Here is a 19,844-nt window from a genome sequence, read left to right on the forward strand (position 1 = left end):
GCGCCGCAGAGGGGCGCGAGCCCAGGGGCAGCCGGAGGCCGCCGGTCCCTCCGCCTCCTGCACTGCTCGCAGCGCCTCGCGTCTCCCCCCCGCGGGTTCCCCGCCTCAGCCCTGGGAGCTGATTGACGGACATCACTACCCAACCCTCGACTCCGGGCCTCCCCCCGGGACCGACGATTGGCCTCCGGGGAGGACGGGGGGTGGGGGTACTCGGGGGGGGGCCGGGGTCCCGGGACCGGGGAAGCCGGGGCGGAGGGACTGGGCCCTCGCAGCCAGTGAGCGGCCGGGGCGGGGCGGCCGGGGCGGGCCGGGGGGGTCCCCCTCGCTGCAGCGCCAGCCCGGCCCGCGCAGGGCAACTCCCACCCCGGCGCGGTGGCGGCTGCGGAGTGCGGAGCTGCCGGCGCTCTCCCGCGGGGTCTCTCGCCCGCTGCGGGGACTGACTGCGCCCCCCACACCCCGACCATGCGCGCGGCCGGGGCCCCCGGGATCGCGTCCCGCGCCGCCCCCGGGGCTCAGCCGGTGCCCCGGCTGCCGCCTCCCCTGCTGTTGCTGCTGCCGCTTCTCCTGTCCCCGGTAAGCCGCGCCCGGGCACAGCCCGCTGGCCCGGGCCGGGAGTTGCTGTCTCCGGACCCCGCGGGGGCTGCGGGGGTCCTCGCCGAGGAGGCCGTGGTGCTGGCGAACCGCGGGCTCCGGGTGCCCTTCGGCCGCGAGGTGTGGCTGGATCCGCGGCGCGACCTGGTGCTGCAGGTGCAGCCGGGGGACCGCTGCGCGGTGACCGTGCTGGACAGTGACGCGCTGGCCCAGAGGCCGGGCCGCCTGAGCCCCAGGCGCTTCCCGTGCGACTTCGGCCCCGGGGAGGTGCGCTACTCGCACCTGGGCGCTCGCAGCCCGTCGCGGGACCGCGTGCGGCTGCAGCTGCGCTACGACGCGCCGGGAGGGGCGGCGGTGCTCCCCCTGGCGCTGGAGGTGGAGGTGGTCTTCACCCAGCTGGAGGTCGTGACCCGGAACCTGCCCCTGGTCGTGGAGGAGCTGCTGGGGACCAGCAACGCCCTGGACGCGCGGAGCCTGGAGTTCGCCTACCAGCCCGAGAGCGAGGAGTGCCGCGTGGGCATCCTGTCGGGCCTGAGCGCGCTGCCCCGCTACGGGGAACTGCTTGGCTACCCGCGGGCTCCAGGCGGCGCCGGCGACGGGGGCGCCCGGGAGCCTCTCCTGATGGACTGCGCGGCCTTCCTGGAGCTGGGCGTGCGCTACCGCCACACGGCCCCCGGCCCGTCACCCAACAGGGACTGGGTGCCCATGGTGGTGGAGCTGCGCGCTCGAGGCTCGCCAGTGGGCAGGCCTGCTTTGAAACGGGAGCACTTCCAGGTGCTGGTGAGAATCCGCGGAGGGGCGGAGAACACCGCGCCCAAGCCCAGTTTTGTGGCCATGATGATGGTGGAGGTGGATCAGTTTGTCCTGACCGCCCTGACCCCCGACATGCTGGCGGCGGAGGATGCAGAGTCGCCCGCTGACCTGTTGGTCTTCAACCTCACCGCTCCCTTGCAGCTGGGCCAGGGCTACCTGGTAAGTACCGATGACCGCAGCCTGCCCCTCTCCTCCTTCACGCAGAGGGATCTGCGGCTCTTGAAGATTGCCTACCAGCCGCCGGCCGAGGACTCCGACCGAGAGCGTCTCTTTGAACTGGAGTTGGAGGTAGTGGATCCGGAGGGAGCAGCCTCAGACCCTTTTGCTTTTATGGTTGTGGTGAAGCCCATGAACACGCTGGCTCCAGTGGTCACCCGGAACACAGGCCTCCTTCTCTATGAGGGCCAGTCCCGGCCACTTACAGGCCCTGCGGGCAGTGGACCACAAAACCTGGTCATCAGCGATGAGGATGACCTGGAGGCAGTGCAGCTGGAGGTGGTGGCTGGGCTCCGGCATGGTCACCTTGTCCTCCTGGGTGCCACCCACGGCAGCTCGGCCCCTAAGACCTTTTCGGTGGCCGAGCTAGCAGCCGGCCGGGTGGTCTACCATCATGATGACAAAGATGGCTCACTGAGTGACAACCTTGTACTTCGAATGGTGGACGGAGGACGCAGGCACCAGGTGCAGTTCCTGTTTCCCATCACCTTAGTGCCTGTGGATGACCAGCCACCAGTCCTCAATGCTAACACGGGGCTGACACTGGCGGAAGGTGAAACGGTGCCCATCCTGCCCCTCGCTCTAAGTGCAGCTGACATTGACTCAGATGACTCTACGCTACTTTTTGTGCTGGAATCGCCCTTCTCAGCTATAGGGCATCTGCTTCTCCGCCAAACTCATCCTCCGCACGAGGAGGAGGAGGAGGAGTTTACTGGGAGCCCTTGGAGGAAACAGGGAGAGTTCTATGAGAAAGCAGTGACAGAATGGCGGCAGCAGGACATAAGAGAGGGGAGGCTGTTCTACAGGCACTCTGGGCCCCATAGTCCTGGGCCAGTGATTGACCAGTTCACGTTTCGCGTCCAAGATAACCATGACCCCCCTAATCAGTCAGGACCACACAGGTTTGTGGTGCGCATTCATCCGGTGGATCGCCTCCCTCCAGAGCTGGGCAGTGGCTGTCCCCTGCGGATGGTGGTGCAGGAGTCCCAGCTCACCCCGCTGAGGAAGAAGTGGCTGCGCTACACCGACCTGGACACAGATGACCGGGAACTCCATTACACAGTGACCCAGCCCCCCATGGACACAGATGAAAACCACTCGCCAGCCCCCCTGGGCTCCTTGGTCCTAACAGACCAGCCCTCGGTCGTGGTAGCCCATTTCACCCAAGCCCAGATCAACCACCATAAAATTGCTTACAAACCTCCAGATCAAGAACTAGGAGTGGCTGCCCGAGTGGCCCAGTTCCAGTTCCAGGTGGAAGACCAAGCTGGAAATGTGGCCCCAGGCACCTTCACCCTTTACCTGCAACCAGTGGACAACCAACCACCTGAGATCCTCAACACTGGTTTCACTGTTCAGGAGAAGGGCCACCATGTCCTGAGCGAGACCGAGTTGCGTGTGAATGACGTAGACACAGACGTGGCACACATCTCTTTCACTCTCACTCAGGCACCCAAACACGGCCACATGAGAGTGTCTGGACAGATTTTGCACGTAGGGGAGGTCTTCCACTTGGAAGATATAAAACGGGGTCAGATTTCCTATGCGCATAATGGAGATGAGTCCCTCACCGACAGCTGCTCCTTGGAGGTCAGCGACACGCACCACGTGGTGCCAATCACTCTCAGAGTGAACATCCAGCCAGTGGATGATGAGGTGCCCATGCTGAGCCTTTCTGCTGGCACTCTGGGGTCATATCTAGATGTTTTAGAAAATGGAGCTACCGAAATCACTGCCAGTGTTATCAAGGGGACTGATGAGGACACTGATGATTTGATGTTGACTTTCCTCTTGGAAGATCCACCCTTATATGGTGAAATCCTGGTCAACGGAGTTCCAGCAGAGCAGTTTACCCAAAGAGACATTTTAGAGGGCTCTGTCGTCTATGCCCACACTAGTGGTGAGATAGGCCTGTTGCCCAAAGGGGACTCTTTTAACCTGAGCCTGTCGGATATGTCTCAAGAATGGGTAATAGGTGGCAATACTATCCAAGGAGTCACCGTGTGGGTGACCGTCCTCCCTGTCGATAGCCAGGCTCCAGAAATTTCTATAGGTGAACAGTTTATAGTTGTGGAAGGTGATAAGAGTGTTGTAACATCAGCACATATAAGTGCTGAAGATATCGATTCACTAAATGATGACATCTTATGCACTATAGTTATTCAGCCTACCTCCGGTTATGTTGAAAACATTTCTCCAGCCCCAGGCTCTGAGAAATCAAGAGCAGGAGTTGCCATAAGTGCCTTTACCATGAAAGACCTCAGGCAGGGTCATATTAACTATGTCCAGAGCGTCCATAAAGGGGTAGAACCTGTGGAAGATCGATTTATATTTCGTTGCTCCGATGGCATTAACTTTTCAGAGAGACATTTATTCCCCATTGTCATCATTCCCACCAACGATGAACAGCCAGAAATATTTATGAGAGAATTTATGGTGATGGAAGGCATGAGTCTGGTGATCGACACGCCCATCCTCAATGCTGCTGATGCGGACATTCCCCCCGATGACTTAACTTTTACTGTTACCCAATTTCCTACTCGGGGTCACATTGTGAACCAGCTGATAAATGGCACAGTTTTGGTTGAAAGCTTTACCTTGGACCAGATCATAGAGAGTTCTAGCATTATTTATGAGCATGATGACTCTGAGACCCAGGAAGACCGTTTTGTGATTAGACTAACAGACGGTAGGCATTCAGTGGAAAGGACGGTCCCAATTATTGTTATCCCAGTTGATGATGAGACCCCCAGAATGACCATCAATAATGGACTAGAAATAGAAATTGGGGAAACCAAAATTATCAACAACAAAATGTTAATGGCAACTGATTTAGATTCGGAAGACAAATCTTTGGTTTATATTATTCGTTATGGGCCAGGACATGGCTTATTGCAGAGGCAAAAACCTACAGGTGCCTTTGAAAATATCACACTCAGCATGAATTTTACCCAGGATGAAGTGGACAGAAACTTAATTCGGTATGTCCATGTTGGACTAGAGGGCATTCGAGACCTAATTAAATTTGATGTGACTGACGGAATAAACGCCCTGATAGATCGCTACTTTTACATTTCCGTCGGGAGTATTGACACTGTCTTCCCAGATGTGATAAGCAAGGGGGTATCCTTGAAAGAAGGAGGCAAAGTCACCCTCACAACAGACCTCCTAAGCACAAGTGACCTGAACAGTCCTGATGAAAACTTAGTTTTCACCATCACCAGGGCTCCCACGAGAGGTCACTTAGAGTGCACAGATCAACGTGGAGCTTCCATCATGTCTTTCACTCAGCTCCAACTGGCTGGCAACAAAATCTACTACATCCACACAGCTGATGATGAGGTCAAGATGGACAGTTTTGAGTTTCAAGTCACGGATGGACGTAACCCTGTCTTCCGGACATTCCGTATCTCCATTAGTGATGTGGATAACAAAAAGCCAGTAGTCACCATCCATGACCTGGTTGTCAGCGAGGGTGAAAACAAGCTGATCACTCCCTTTGAACTCACTGCCGAAGACCCAGATACTCCTGACAAACTCCTGAAGTTCATTGTCACCCAGGTGCCTGTTCATGGTCAACTCTTATTCAACAATACCAGACCTGCCATGGTTTTTACCAAGCAAGACTTGAATGAAAACTTAATCAGCTACAGACATGATGGCACGGAGTCAAGCGAAGACAGCTTCTCCTTCACGGTGACTGACAGTTCTCATACAGAGTTCTATGTCTTCCCTGATACGCTATTTGAAACGAGGAGACCCCAAGTGATGAAAATCCAGGTCTTAGCTGTTGACGACAGCATCCCCCAGATTGCAGTGAACAAAGGGGCTTCCACGCTTCGCCCTCTGGCTACCGGTCACTTGGGGTTCATGATCACAAGCAAAATATTGAAAGCAGAGGACAGAGACAGCTTACGTTTTTCTCTCAGGTTTATTGTGACAGGAGCTCCTCAACATGGGTATCTCCTCAATTTGGACAGAGGCAACCACAGTGTCACTCAGTTTACACAAGGTATGGCACACTTTTCTTTCTTTATGCCCAACAGAAAACATGAGTCTTCTTTTCTGAGGGTACGGCTATCCCCAAAAACTCCAAGTAGGGGATCAAATTTGAGTCCAAGGGAAGGAAAGGAAAGGGAAATAGATCATAAGGGGGTGGGGTGAGGAATAAAGGGACTCACTTTTCTGGGAGAAGAGCTCCCTTCCTGTCCTATGTCCCATGTGGCAATCTGCCTTAGAAGGAATATCAGGCACGCTGCCAAGGCAGGAGCCGGACTTGGGTGAGTTGACCCTGAGGCAGGCTCTTCAGTTCTGACCTGTTTGCCACCCCTGTCCTCTGAGTGGCCTATTGGAGACGCTGCGGGGGACTCGGGAGCATTTTGGCACCTTAGAGAAAGATGTGCTTTCTAAATTCTGTGTATTCGTTTAACTGTAATTCGTTTAACGAACTTAATTCGTTTTCTCCTACCATTCACACCGAGCCTTCAGATTTACGTCACTTTGATTAACTGTGGAAGCGCTGTTCTAATCCTGCTACAGTTCTTAGAAACTTGGTACCTGGGAAAAAATGTATTTATGGAGACTTTGTAGATTTATAACTCCTCTGTAATATCTTATGACTTAGGCAAACACCAGAGACCTGAGAGGTAAGCACATGTCTAGAGTTATAACAATTACGTGTACAAGGTATGCCGTCATGACATACACACACACAGCACGTCATGACATACACACAGCACACGTCATGACATACAGCACGTCATGACATACACACACACAGCACGTCATGACATACACACAGCACACGTCATGACACACACACAGCACGTCATGACATACACACACACAGCACATCATGACATACACACACAGCACACGTCATGACATACACACAGCACGTCATGATATACACACACACAGAGCACGCATACTGATGTATACGACAATATGCCCATCACCAGAATACACATTCACTTTGTCAAGAACCTGAAGATACGTTACTAAGATGAACAGCAGAAGAGAAAGAGGAAATTATTTCCTCGTTTCGCATGTCCTCTGTGTCCTCTTTCAAACACAGTGGCAGACACCCGTTGCTTCAAGTGTCTGCATTCTTAAGGCTAGAGCGTTTTGCTAATCTAAGTTTTCTTTGTGTGTGGACACAGTCTGAGACAGGAAGGGCAGGTGACCTCTGCAGAGTTTACTCAGTGACTGAAGGGAGAAGCCCATTCAGTATGCTGGCTTGGGAGTTAGGGCTGTTCTCGCCGACGTGCGACCTTCACAACAGAGGGCTTTGGGTGGCTTTCACGAAAACCTCACCACATAAGGATGGAAACTCCATCTGGCCCTATGTGGGCTCTGTGAGTAGAGATAAAGTTTACCCTCAGGGCATCCCAGTGGGGGTATTCTTTTCCTGCAACAGTGTTTGCTCTAACAAATGCTTTAATAAACGGATGTTGCAAAGTATAGTGTTAAAGTGAACTGCTTCTCTGTTTTAGATGCTGGCAAGTAGCCCTGCACTCCCAACCTCCTGATTCTTGGCTGAAAGCCTGACTATATTCTAGGGCCTGCAGGGACAGGAAAACCTGAGTGCCAAGTGTTATGCCAGACCAGCAGGAAACTTCTGTGTGAAGGCTTTCTGAGGACAGAGATGCCATGCAATCTTAGACTGCTTTCTTTTCATGGAAAGTGAAGAGGATAAAAAGTATATATTACAGGATAGAAAATATTACTTCAAATTGCTCCTCTGATCTGAAATAATAATCTGATGTTTAAGATTTTTTTTAAGGAATTTTTAGATGAAGACAGGCAGACAATTTAATTCAAATTCTATGGACCAAGTCCAACAGCTTAAAATATTAGAATATTATTTCATAAATATTGAACCCCAAGTTATGCTATTTCATTGCAGACTGTTGTGCTCTCTCTCTCTCACTGACACTGACCATGATTATCCTTTATGGTCATTTGGAAATCTAGATTAGCCAGTTTATTATAAAAAGTGAAGATACATTCTTAAGAGAAATGATCACATTCCAATAAGAACCCAAATACTGTCTAGGAAAACTGTTGGTAGTTCACCACAGAACACTCATTCGAACAAGTTGAGACTGCAGTTTGGTTTAGGCTGGTTACTTCTGGAGAACAGGTGGGTGAGTAAAAACGGAGAGGTTCCATCATAGAACTACTGTGGCTTCTCTCTTTGCAGAGAAACGAAAGTAGCGTCTCTAGTGAGGACAGTGCTGTGTTGGAATTGTTTTTGTTTTTCCGTAACCTTAAGCTGAGCTACATTTTGATGGATTTTCAGTGCTCCGGGTTAAGTCAAGTTAGCATATGCGGTCAAAGAAGGTTAGGACCTTTTCATTTTGATAAAGACCTTACTGTCTTTTTACCAACTTACTACTTGAAATGATAATATAGCCTGCGTTTGGTGTCTCAAGGCTGTGATCTATTTTCCTAGTGATTCAGTTTTAAAAAATAAATAAGGTTTAGTTTTTTCCTCCACAAAAAAAAAAAAAAAAAAGGTTATTCCCAAACCGATTCACTAAGTGGTCCCTAGTAGAAGAAACTCCATTCATTTCTAAACAGCATTCAAATTTCTTATTAGGAAGACTTAACAAGGTAGAATTAGACAAATTAAAGAAATAAATTATTTCAATGTTGCCTCTTCACCAAGATGCCCCTGTTGTCTCCATCCTGGGCTTAAATCACTTGTCTCAAGGACCTGGACTTTTTTCTCTATAGTAAGTACACAACGATATCTTGTGGGAGATATAGATCACTTGCAGTAATTTCTCCAAAGAGTCTGAACCAGGATGTGGTTACCAGGCATGTCAGTGAACTTAGAATTAAAACGAAAACACAAAATCATGGAATGCTTGTACACATGAACTGAAATAAATCCAATGCATGATCAGTGATTAGAAGAAAATCCAGGTAATTCTTAGATGTTTACTGAAAGGAAATAGCATTTTTTTTTTTTTTTGGCTCCTAGGTTTTGATCTTCCTAATACTACTGTGCCTTCAGAAGTGAGTGTTTATATATAAATTATGATGTTTTTGATAGTTGTAGAGGTTCCTATAGAATACCAGAACTATGGTCAAAGGCTTTACTTACTTGAGATTTTTTTAGAAGTCCCCTTTTTGAACCATGAGTTATTAATTGAGTTATACAGAAAAAAAGAGTTTTGGTTTGTTCCAGCTAATCAATATTGCATGCCCCAACTTGGAGGGAAAACTTGACACCTGCGTGTCACAATTGCATTCATGTTCACTTTAGAAAAAAGTTTTTAAGAAATCAGTTTTGAAGTGGCGATTTATTTCAGTGAAACTGTCTCTTATACTAGAGTTTTATGCAAGAAAACATCAGTACACAGCTTGGGCGTGCTAATAAATTTTTCCTTTTCTCATAGTAGAACCTTTAGATTTTTTTACACAGTTAAAGAAGGAATAGGGAAGTTTGGAAAAAGGTCTTCCGCTATGTGACCAGAGGGCTTTGTCCTTAGGCTAAAGATGGGTCCTCAGAAGACAGTTGCCTTCATTCCTTCTTGAGGAATTAAAGGTTGTAAGGGGTCAGAGTTGTAAGAGTAGACAGATAAAGAGCCTGCAGAGGCTTGACGCTACCTCTGTAGAAGCATCACACACGTGTAGGTAGAGGCCCAAGTGCGGTCCACCAGACCTCTGAGCTCTTTCGTTTGAGCCATTACTGAATATTAGACTCTAAGCAAAGGACTGTGGGAAGTTGAGACGAAAACAAACAATCCCAGAAGTTTTCAGTCTTCTGAGAAAGATAGACACGCAGAAAGATACAAATGACACTAGGCAGAAATTGGGGAAATTAGAGCAGAGTTAAAAATAAAACGCTAAGGGAAAATGAAACATCTTGAATTGGCTTCATCTCTGAGTACCCCTTTTACAAAAAGGTACCATTAATTATTAAGTCAGATTTTCCCTCCTCAGATGTCTGATTGTAAGCAAGTCACCTCTCAGAACTCTATGAGCCAAGGGACAGTGTACATTTCACATCTGTCAAGTGGAGTCCTAGAAATTCATAGGGTCATTTGTTGATCCCAGTAGCTTGCATCACTTGAACTTATGCTTTCATAAAGTTGTTTTCTTATATATAACAATATTTTCTTATTCACACCATGAACTAACTCTTAGAAAATAGAAAACTATAGAGCACACCCTAACCAAATAAACATTACATGTTATTGTGGAAGCTACTTGTAGCTGTGATCTTGATTGTAGGTAGCCTTAGAAATAACTACTTACTGCCTGGCCCATATCAAATAATGCCGTGTCATGAGCATCACCGAACAGGCTGATACTTGGTTTATTATGTTGTCTATGTGGCCTCATTAAGGAGAGGAACTGGTAAAATGGGTAAATACATTTTTAAATTATATCTTAGTCAATATGGAAAACAAGCTGTGCCGGCAAGTTCGAGAGCTAAGACAGGAAGCAACAGAAAGCGCATTCCTGAGGCAGAATAACTGTTCACTATGAATAAAGTTTTCAGTTTTTTATTAAATGTTTTCTGTTCTAATTACTTTCTGGAGTCATGACAGTTATTTCAATCTTTGGGATTTAAAATGTCCTTGATTTTTTTTTTCTTTCAAACTCTGGAAAGCTTAAAAACAGCCCACTGTATATTGCAAGAGGTAAGAAACGTTAGCCAGAGGAGGGCAGGGAAGTTCTTTCCTCAGAGGGCCAGTGCTACAGGGAGGGAAAGAGTCTGATTTCAGTAGTGCCAAGAAATCTGCTATGCCTCAAAATATCTCCCTTTCCACCTGTCATGGAATCTGACATTCCGTATTTAAGACAGTCACTTCTTTGGTGTATGAACATGCAGATACCATTGGGAGGGGCAACACCTTGCTATTATTATAACCTAACTCTTGCACTCTGTCTGGATAAGGGATCAGATTTCCATGGGACAGCTGAAATCATGGGGCTTAGAGATAGGAGAAATAAGATAGCACTGCTTCACTTAGAATTGGGGAAGCTAACCACAGTTACGGAAGAGGAAGAGCCAGTCAGATCTACCATAAGTAATGGGTCACCAATCTCGCCCTAGTAATGAATCATTTTGTTCTTGGGTTATTTTCTAGCTGACATTGATGACATGAAAATATGCTACGTTTTAAAAGAGGGGGCCAATGCCACAAGTGATGTGTTCCATTTTACAGTTGAAGATGGTGGTAAGTATTCACTCTTATGTTAGTATAACAGGGAGAGTGGCTTTTATTGGTTGTTCTTTGATGACTTCACTACAAAGAATCTGTATCAAGTATCCTTTTATGCTCACCTGAATTTATCCTGAATGAATTTGTCATTTGCCAATAGATAATCTTACATTCTCCATCTGACACAGTACTACTTGGCCATGAGGATAGATAAATGTTCCAGTTATATTATTTTCATCTTAGGATTTGTAAAGCACCAAAAAGAAAGATCTATGTAAATAGGATCCCCATGTCCAGTTGTTCAGAATATGTTCTGCATGATGGTGTCCTTTTGAGGTGACAAGAGGATATTGGAATCCAGCCCGCTCCACACTTAGGCTATGTGCCTACCAAGGTGTGTCTGCCCAATATGGGTGCCTTTTGCTCATTTGTACATGGGTGCTGTTTGGACTAATGCTGGTGGATAATTGTATTCACCAGGAAATCAGTGCTAAGTGTGTTTTATCTTACCAATCTCAGTATGGCTAATGATTTTCTTAGCTTGGGGGATTTTGTGACTGAGTCTAGCTAAAATTTTCCTCAGTGAAATCTGATGAGTACTGCAGAGGATAGGCCGTGGCTTGTGATCTGAATCTCCTGAGCAATTTTATTGTCATTGCTCACCCAGTGAGCCCTGGCTGTTGGTCACTCTCGTTTCAGCTCTCTTCCTAATCCTGTAGGGCAGGAGAAAGACTGGCCACTTCTAGATTCATCACAAAGATGCCTCTATTCTCTCAGGCTCTCAGGAGAAGTGAAAGAACCTCAGGGAGCACATGTGTTGTGTGAACAGGACACAGGAAGTGGGGGAATATATGGGTAAGAGAGGAAAGAGGGAGAAAAGAAATGATTCCGACCCAGTTCTCTCTTTTCTTATGATGCTTTTTTTTTAAGAAAAAGCACGCTATTATGTCATCTCTCAAAAAGATGACATGCTTACCTTCCATATTTTTTGAAGCATTAAAAAGCATGTGTTTAAAATATCACTGGACATACGTGACCACAGCTCTGAAAAATGACATCTGTTGGGGTGTGTGCTGGGGACGTAAAAGAAGTATGTTAATTTGGATTCAACTATTTGATTTTCCCTAGAGGCTGGATGTTTAATAAATTTGATGCCTTTATTTTTATGGTAGCCAAATCATAGTTTAATATTCTGCATATTGGTATAATGAATCTTAAGATGAAACCAATTCTAAGAAGCCAATATATAAAAAAAATAGTGTGTTTATTGAATATTGATGCTCAAATGGGAAAGTCTGCTGTTACTAAACAGAACTTTAGAGTAGAACTCTGAAATAATTCAAATCTTCATAGTAGATCAGGATGTATAGACTAAATTACTGGTTTGAGGTACCAGGTTTGTCACTTAGGGGGACTGAATATACCTCAATAGCAAAAGCATGATTTTCTTTAAGATTACCAAAAAATGTTTGAAATCAAATGGTTCTAATTCTAAGATATCATATTTAATATTTTGCTTTTTCCTTTCACTTTTTACATTCTCCATTTGACACAGCGCTACTCTGCTATTCTGCACATTTCTTTCCTTAGCTGGATGGAATGGTAGCATTTTCTTTAAAACTTTGATCTGTATTTAAACTTTTTTTATTTTTTTAAAAGATTTTATTTACTCGCGCGAGAGAGAGAGAGGCAGAGACACAGGCAGAGGGAGAAGCAGGCTCCACACACGGAGCTCGATGCGGGACTCGATCCGGGGTCTCCAGGATCACGCCCCGGGCTGCAGGCGGTGCTAAACCGCTGTGCCACTGGGGCTGCCCTGTATTTAAACTTTAGAAAACATTATACTGCATCGTATTTCAAAATACTACATGAGGAATGTCTAGTTGAAGAAACTGGGTTTGTTTTTGAATTTGCTGAAAATATAGCTGAGTGTCTAAGAGTTGTGTTTATAGAAATAGGAAATAAATCATTTCAGGACCTTTTTTAGAGCTGGAGAGGGAAACATTCCAGCGATATTGTTCTAGAGCTTTCTTCTCGCTGCTGATATGGCATCACTTACGGGGCTCAGGCAGATTCTGACAACTATCGATGGAACAGAATCTATCTTAATTCACCTGATATAAGAAAATTTACCTCTGGCAGAATAAACACAGAAACACAAACCTGCAAGATGAAAAAATAAAAATTCATGTATGTATTTCAAAATTGTTTTAATCTGATACTTATTTTTTCTTAGGATTTTTGCACTGTCTTGTAAAATACTCTAACATTTGAATGAGAAATGCAATACTATTTAAAAAGTATCTTTAACCAAATCACTTCTCTAGGGAGTATGAGGAATTTTGCCAAACAGAAATAAAAAAAAAAAAAATACTGGCAATATTTGTGGTAACAGAAAAAATAAAGATATCCTTCCTTTCTATAAAAATAATATTAAACTAAGAATTTTGAGGTTTTTAAAAAATATTTTATTTATTTATTCATGAGCGACAGAGAGAGGGAGACAGAGACACAGGTAGACGGAGAAGCAGGCTCCATGCAGGGAGCCCGACATGGGACTCAATCCCAGGTCTCCAGGATCACGCCCTGGGCTGAAGGCAGCACTAAACCGCTGAGCCACCCGGGTTGCCCGGAATTTTGAGTTTTTGATCCAATTAGATATGTCTTGGTAATACAGTGAATAATTTTTTTAAAAACACACTCTAGAAAGAAATCAATTTTTATAGAATGTAATATGAACCTTTATTTTCAAAATCTTCATGATTAATAATGTAAATTTTATGTAATAGAATATATGTTTATGAAGACACATGTATGTTTTGACACTTCTCAAAGATCTACATGTCTTAGGAATTATTGGAGGTACTTGAATCCTATGAATAAGCATTATTCATGTTTTTTAGTTGGAGGGATCCAGGTCTCAGAAAAGTCGCCTAACTTCTCCTAATGTGTCTGTCTGTCCACAAAGTAACAGACCTCTATCAAGGGTGACTCACTCTTCCCACATAGGTGATGACAGACTCTTTGGATCAGTGGGTTTGGCTACCGAATTCAGCCATTGTGATTTATTATCATCTCTTTTATGCAAAGATGGTAAGCATATCCTTATACCATCTACACAAAGTACATGAAATGCTTCTGGTCTTTCACATCTGGGTACCATGGCCTAAAATTAAGAACTGTCTACTCCAATTCTCTTTCCAAACCATTGAATTCACCTTCTCCAAGTCCTTAAGAGTGCTTTTAGGACAGTGACTAAGGAAATTACTGGAGCAAGCATAATCCTTGAGTAACCTAGAAAATCAAATAAAACTTTTACTTTCAGAAGTCAAGAACAGATTTAGGAAAGCAGAGAACTAAAAGCTTTTGTTTCGGATTTAATTAAGTCAGCATAAGAAACTGCCCAGCCACAGAAATCTTGTTACCATGTAGTGATGGATTAGGACCACCCATCACTAATGGGATGGTGCTCAGAACAGAGTTACCACTTTTTAGTTTGGGGCTGTTACCAAATGGCAGCAAGAAAAAGTACTTCATTTGAAGAATAGATAATGTCAGGATTTTACCATATAGTAACGTGTATGCACACACACACAGATTTTTATATTTTAGGAATCTTTCAGTTGGATCTTAATCTTATGTATGGTTTCTGTTTATGCAGTTTTGCCTTCATAGCATTCATGTAAGCTTAGTAAAAACAAACAAAAACATTACTGCTCCTTTTTGGCATATGAGGAAACTGAGCCACAGAAATAGATAATTGACCTTCCTAGATGCACTACTTGATATAAAAAATAAGGTTCACAAGGAGTCAATATGTAGTTTAAGAGATAATCCGTGTATGTCTTACATAAATGGTACATCTGTGGTTTTTAATCTGTGCTAGACCTCAAAACTGTGATCTCCTATTATATATGCCGCCTTAAACTCCACTTCTGCAGGGGTTCTTCTGTGATTAAATAGTTTATAATTATAAGCAAATTCAGAGCAACTGAGTACTTATCTAAAAAGTTTACCTTTGGCTGGAGGTGAGCTGCACAGAAACTTTACAACGAAATGTCTCTGGACAAGGAGAGTGAAAGAAGAGAAACAAAAGGACACTAATTCATCTGTAATTTACTGTTGATCAGCCTAGCAGTAAAGAGACATTGGTTAATCTGACCCTGATGAGTTTATAAATTGAGATCATTGTCATTTATGCTTATAGACGTTCACTGGAAAAGTTACATATGCATAAACCTTTTCTTCCTGGATTTGGCAGATATGTATAATTATATTAAAATGGTTCTAGCACACAAAAAAATAGGTACTTGACTTTCCTCAAATTTCATAACCAGGCTACTAAAGGCTAATTTGAATCCCAGGATTCTTTATATAAGCAGTAACTTCCATATTTATTCAGGATAGGCAAAGAGGGGAGTTAACTCAATGTTTTCTGTGTTCTTCTGACCAAGATTTTAAGAATGTTTACTGGTGAGAATGAAATCGGAGTAGGATCTATCGATAGGCAAAAAGTTTCATCTCTTATATAGTGTGAATTTTTATTTTAGAATTCTTTAGAGGTCACCATGTACTCAAATTTGTAGCATTCTTTTCTGATATCTTAGTGTAAGTCTTTTTAAAAAATAAATGTGGAAAAAAAGTTAGTCTTTCTAAAGTACCGATAAACACAAATCAGATCAACCTTACAGTACCATTTTTTGTTTTATCAATTAAATTATAAAGAAACTTAAAAAAAACCACACTGAATATGTGAGTTAGGATGAAACAGGTACACTTCCATAATGTATGTGAAGTTATAGAGTGAGAAAAAGCTTCGGAAAAACTTGTGAATATGTAGTTGGAGTTATGCAAGATGTAATAATCCTCTTAAGACATGACTCTTAAGAAGCAAAAACTTGCAGTCATATTCATGTCACCAGGGACTCAAACAACAATCTGGAAATTATTCTATATGCCCAATAAACATAGAAGCAGCTTTTTAGTAATGGCAGTCCTGAAAATGTTATGCAGTCCTTAAAATCTTAAATTACATAGTCTATCATAGTGTAATTCTTAAAATGATCATTTAGTAATGAAATACAGTTTTTGGAATGTTAGTAAAGAACATGAAAATAGTATATGAAAAGGCCATCAACCTAGGTACTCTGAGGCCAGTGAACTACTATACAGTTAAAATTTATAACAATTTATATACAAATCAAACTCTGAATTTGGGGAAAATGCTCTTGTTATCCATGGCTTCCGCTAAGGAGCAGCATAGCAATCACCTGTGGATTTAGCGAACCATCTTCCATTTCTTTTTGTTTCACCCTTTTTATCTTCCTGAGATGAGCTCAATATAATAAATCCTACAGGGACACCTGGGTGGCTCAGCCATTGAGTGTCTGCCTTTGCCTCAGGGCGTGACCCCGGAGTCCCAGATCGAGCCCCACATCGGGCTCCCTGCAAGGAGCCTGCTTCTCCCTCTGCCCTGTGCCTCTTGCCTCTTTCTCTGTGTCTCTCAGGAATAAGTAAATAAAATCTTAAAAAAAAAAAATACTACAGATCTGGAAAAAACATCCTCCTTTGATAATTGCCTCTTTGAAGTCCAATTCCAGATCTAGTGCTCAGCATTTTAGCAGAAGACAAAAGCTTGTAGTCTTTTAGCCTGCTCTTAATCGAACATCTTCTCTGATTTCGTTTCAGCCTTTAAATGCCCTGTGATTTTCCTGTAAAGTATTCAAACATGAAAGTGATTTGTCTCTTTTGAGTCTTTTTTTCTGAGGAACTTTTCTAGCTCTTCCTTGTGATGTGAAAGCTGACCTCACACCACTGTTCCTGGTGTGTCCCACCCTCAACCCTGATGAAGTTTATCCCTCTTCCACACACCTGACTCTAGTGACATTTCCTCTCCAGAGTTGCTCCCAACATTGTGATGACAAAGGTAGCCACACCCTTCTTTGTGCTTGTATCCCTACCTTTATCTACAGGAATGTTGTATTCTGATTATTTGCTGATGAGAAGACCTCCCCCCATAGAGAAGGAACTCCTTCAAATAAAAAAAAAAAAGGTGTCATTTATCTTTGTACCACAGTGCCTCCCTGGGGTTGAAAACAGGGTAAATATTTTAACAGATATTAAAATGAACAAATAGATAAATGGGCAAACGGCACTCCCTTTTTATATAAAGATCAATTACATCATATTCTAAGAAAAGCTTCTCTAAACAATTGCCAGTGGACCTTGGCATTCCTTTAGAACACTGTCTTATCCTAGTATTAATTTAAATCCCTGTGGCACCAAGAAAGATTTTTAGTAGAGCTTTCACATTTTTAAACACATGAAACCAACCGCTGTGAAAATTTCTTTGAAACTTTCAGTGGAATACACAGAAGACCGAAGAGATTCTCAGATTCCCAGTAACCAACAGTCGGGAGCTCATGTTATTCTTAAAGAGTTCTCCGGAAAAAAATAAAGTTGTCATATATTATATAAACAATTGTACATCTTTAAAATTCAAAGGAAAATAGGTATTTTTCTATAAATCAGTATAGTTTATTTATTTAAAATTTTTTTTCTAAAGACTTTATTTTTTTATGAGACACAGAAAGAGGCAGAGACACAGGCAGAGGGAGAAGCAGGCTCCATGCAGGGAGCCCCATGTGGGACTAGATCCCAGGATCCCGGGATCCAACCTGAGCCAAAGGCAGATGCTTACCCACTGAGCCCCCCAGGCGTCCCGAATCTGTGTAATTTTAAAGTCAGCGCTACTACCTTAAGTATTTTTAGTTACCCCAGTTTTGTGCCTCTTGTGATAAGAGACATGGTGCCAGGTAGAGAAGTAGAAAGCTCTTATTAGCATAAAGTATCCTCGGTCCCCATTAAAATGTCATTACGTGCATTTTTTTTTAATTTTTTTTTTTTTTTTTTTTTTTTAATTTATGGTAGACACACAGAGAGAGAGAGAGAGGCAGAGACACAGGCAGAGGGAGAAGCAGGCTCCATGCACCGGGAGCCCGACGTGGGATTCGATCCCGGGTCTCCAGGATCGCGCCCTGGGCCAAAGGCAGGCGCCAAACCGCTGCGCCACCCAGGGATCCCCATTACATGCATTTTTATTAGTTTCTTGTTCATGTGTTTAAGTCTCAAGCCCTCAGCATCAGATCCAAGATGTTTTTTTGATGGGCAGAAGAAAGAATTGGGTGTGATCATCCATCTGGCTTGATATACTGAGGAGGAGGAGCCCTACGTTTCTCCCCATTGTGAAAATTAGTTTGCTGCTTCCTCATTTGAACTCTCATGTGACTAGGGTGCGGCTGGAGAGTTGCGTCTCCTGCTTTGGCACTAAGACTGGGGCGTCAGATACGGTATCTGTGTTGGCCATTGCAATGCATCTGGTCCATAGCCAGACATTTGTTGCCTCTGTCTTTATGTCTTTTGGTGCCCAGTTTTTCATTTGCCAAGATCCTTAATTCATATGCTATCGACAGATATAAATAGTATCTTGACATAATAGAAGAAGCTGTGGAGTCATTTCTTTATATGACATGTCAGTTAAGGACAAGGCATTCAGATTGTATTCCATATTTGATGACAGACTACTGAGATACAAGGAGACTAGAAGCTCTTCGTTCTAGTTAGAAGGAGCACAGATTTTTGCTCAAAAGTGACCAGGTACTCAGGGTTTAAGGCAGTCATTATTGACAACTAGCTGGATTTTATTTATTTATTATTTATTTATTTTTTATTAATTAGCTGAATTTTAAGGAAAGGCAGGAAAAATAGAAATAAGTGCAGTAAGTTGGAAAATGAGATTTGAGTACAGGCATTAAAAGATTATACAGACATACTCAGCTTAGAGAAAAAAGCAAGCATTCTTGGCAATAAAATTAATTGCCAGTGACATGAGAGCCAGAGGAAAGCTACCAGTGCCTTATGGAGTTATAATAAGATGGTGAAGTAACGTCAGGCACTGCGACAAGTATTTCTAATCTACGAGAGAGCATAAGATTCTACTAGAATACATGTCCTGGGAAGGGCTGTTGGCTAATATGGCTAAACATTTGTAAGCCTTTCTCTTTTCAACAGTTTACAGTTGCTCAAATCATCCAGGTCTTTCTATAGCATAGCCCTGCCTTTAGCAGCATGACTGTAAGGTACCTGTACTGTGTCCATGAAAGTTACACCTCTTAAATAGAAAAGTATAAAGTAAATGTAATTAGTCACTATTCTTTGGGTTCATTCCAAAATTATATATCATATAGACATACTGTCTTACTGGCTTACAGGAAAATTTTCTTAAATGGCTAAATCTTCTGGTGAATATGAAACCTTACTAGTCACGTTTCTAGAGGCTTAGTGTAATTCTATATTTACTCTCAAAACCAATGATAGTCAACTTTTAAGACTAAGCAGATCTTTCATAGGTGATTAAAATACCATAATCTCGGGGCGTCTAGGTGGCTCCATGGATTAAGTGGCTGCCTTTGGCTCAGGTCGTGATCCCGGGGTCCTTGGATCGAGCCCCACATTGGGCTCCCCTGCTTCTTCCTCTCTCTTTGCCCCTCCTCTTGCTTGTGCTCGCTGTCTCTCTCTTTCTCAAATAAATAAATAAAATCTTTAAAAAAATAAAATAAATACCATAATCTCAAGTCAAATATTTTATGTGTAGTAAATATTACATAATTCAATAACATTCCCATCCTTTCCTTTAAGTTTGCACTGGGTGGCTGGGCAAAATAGAAGGTAGTATTTAGTGATGTAGTACACAGTTGTAATTGGTATGATTCTATATTTGCTAGAACCCGGGCCAATCCAAAGAGAGGCAGAATGTAATGTTAGAGAAGGGTCAGAGTTTCTGTGGCAAAACTTATTTGCTGTAAAGAGGTTCGCTGTTCATTTATTTATGGAAATGATGCAACAAGCATTTTTGGAGCACCCACTATATTTGAGACATTTACTGGATTCTGGGAAAACAGTGATGAACATAACAGTTGTGATGTTTTGACTTGAGGTTCCAGTGGGCTCAGATGATAAAATAGTAGACAAATAAAACAT

At 43.7% G+C, this 19,844-nt stretch overlaps 1 protein-coding gene across 1 annotated transcript in view; it reads left to right on the top strand.

The window, feature by feature from the left end:
- Positions 1–264: 264 nt before the first annotated feature.
- The window catches only part of FREM2 (FRAS1 related extracellular matrix 2), a 169,809-nt gene continuing 150,229 nt past the window's right edge, over positions 265–19,844 (top strand). Inside the window, exons 1-2 of the mRNA XM_041766940.1 lie at positions 265–5,632; positions 10,731–10,820. Coding sequence (XP_041622874.1) covers positions 463–5,632; positions 10,731–10,820 — 5,260 coding nt within the window. The 5' untranslated portion in view covers positions 265–462. The remainder of the gene's footprint in view (positions 5,633–10,730; positions 10,821–19,844) is intronic.

Source organism: Vulpes lagopus, chromosome 8 (genome assembly GCF_018345385.1).
Source record: "Vulpes lagopus strain Blue_001 chromosome 8, ASM1834538v1, whole genome shotgun sequence".
NCBI lineage: Eukaryota > Metazoa > Chordata > Mammalia > Carnivora > Canidae > Vulpes > Vulpes lagopus.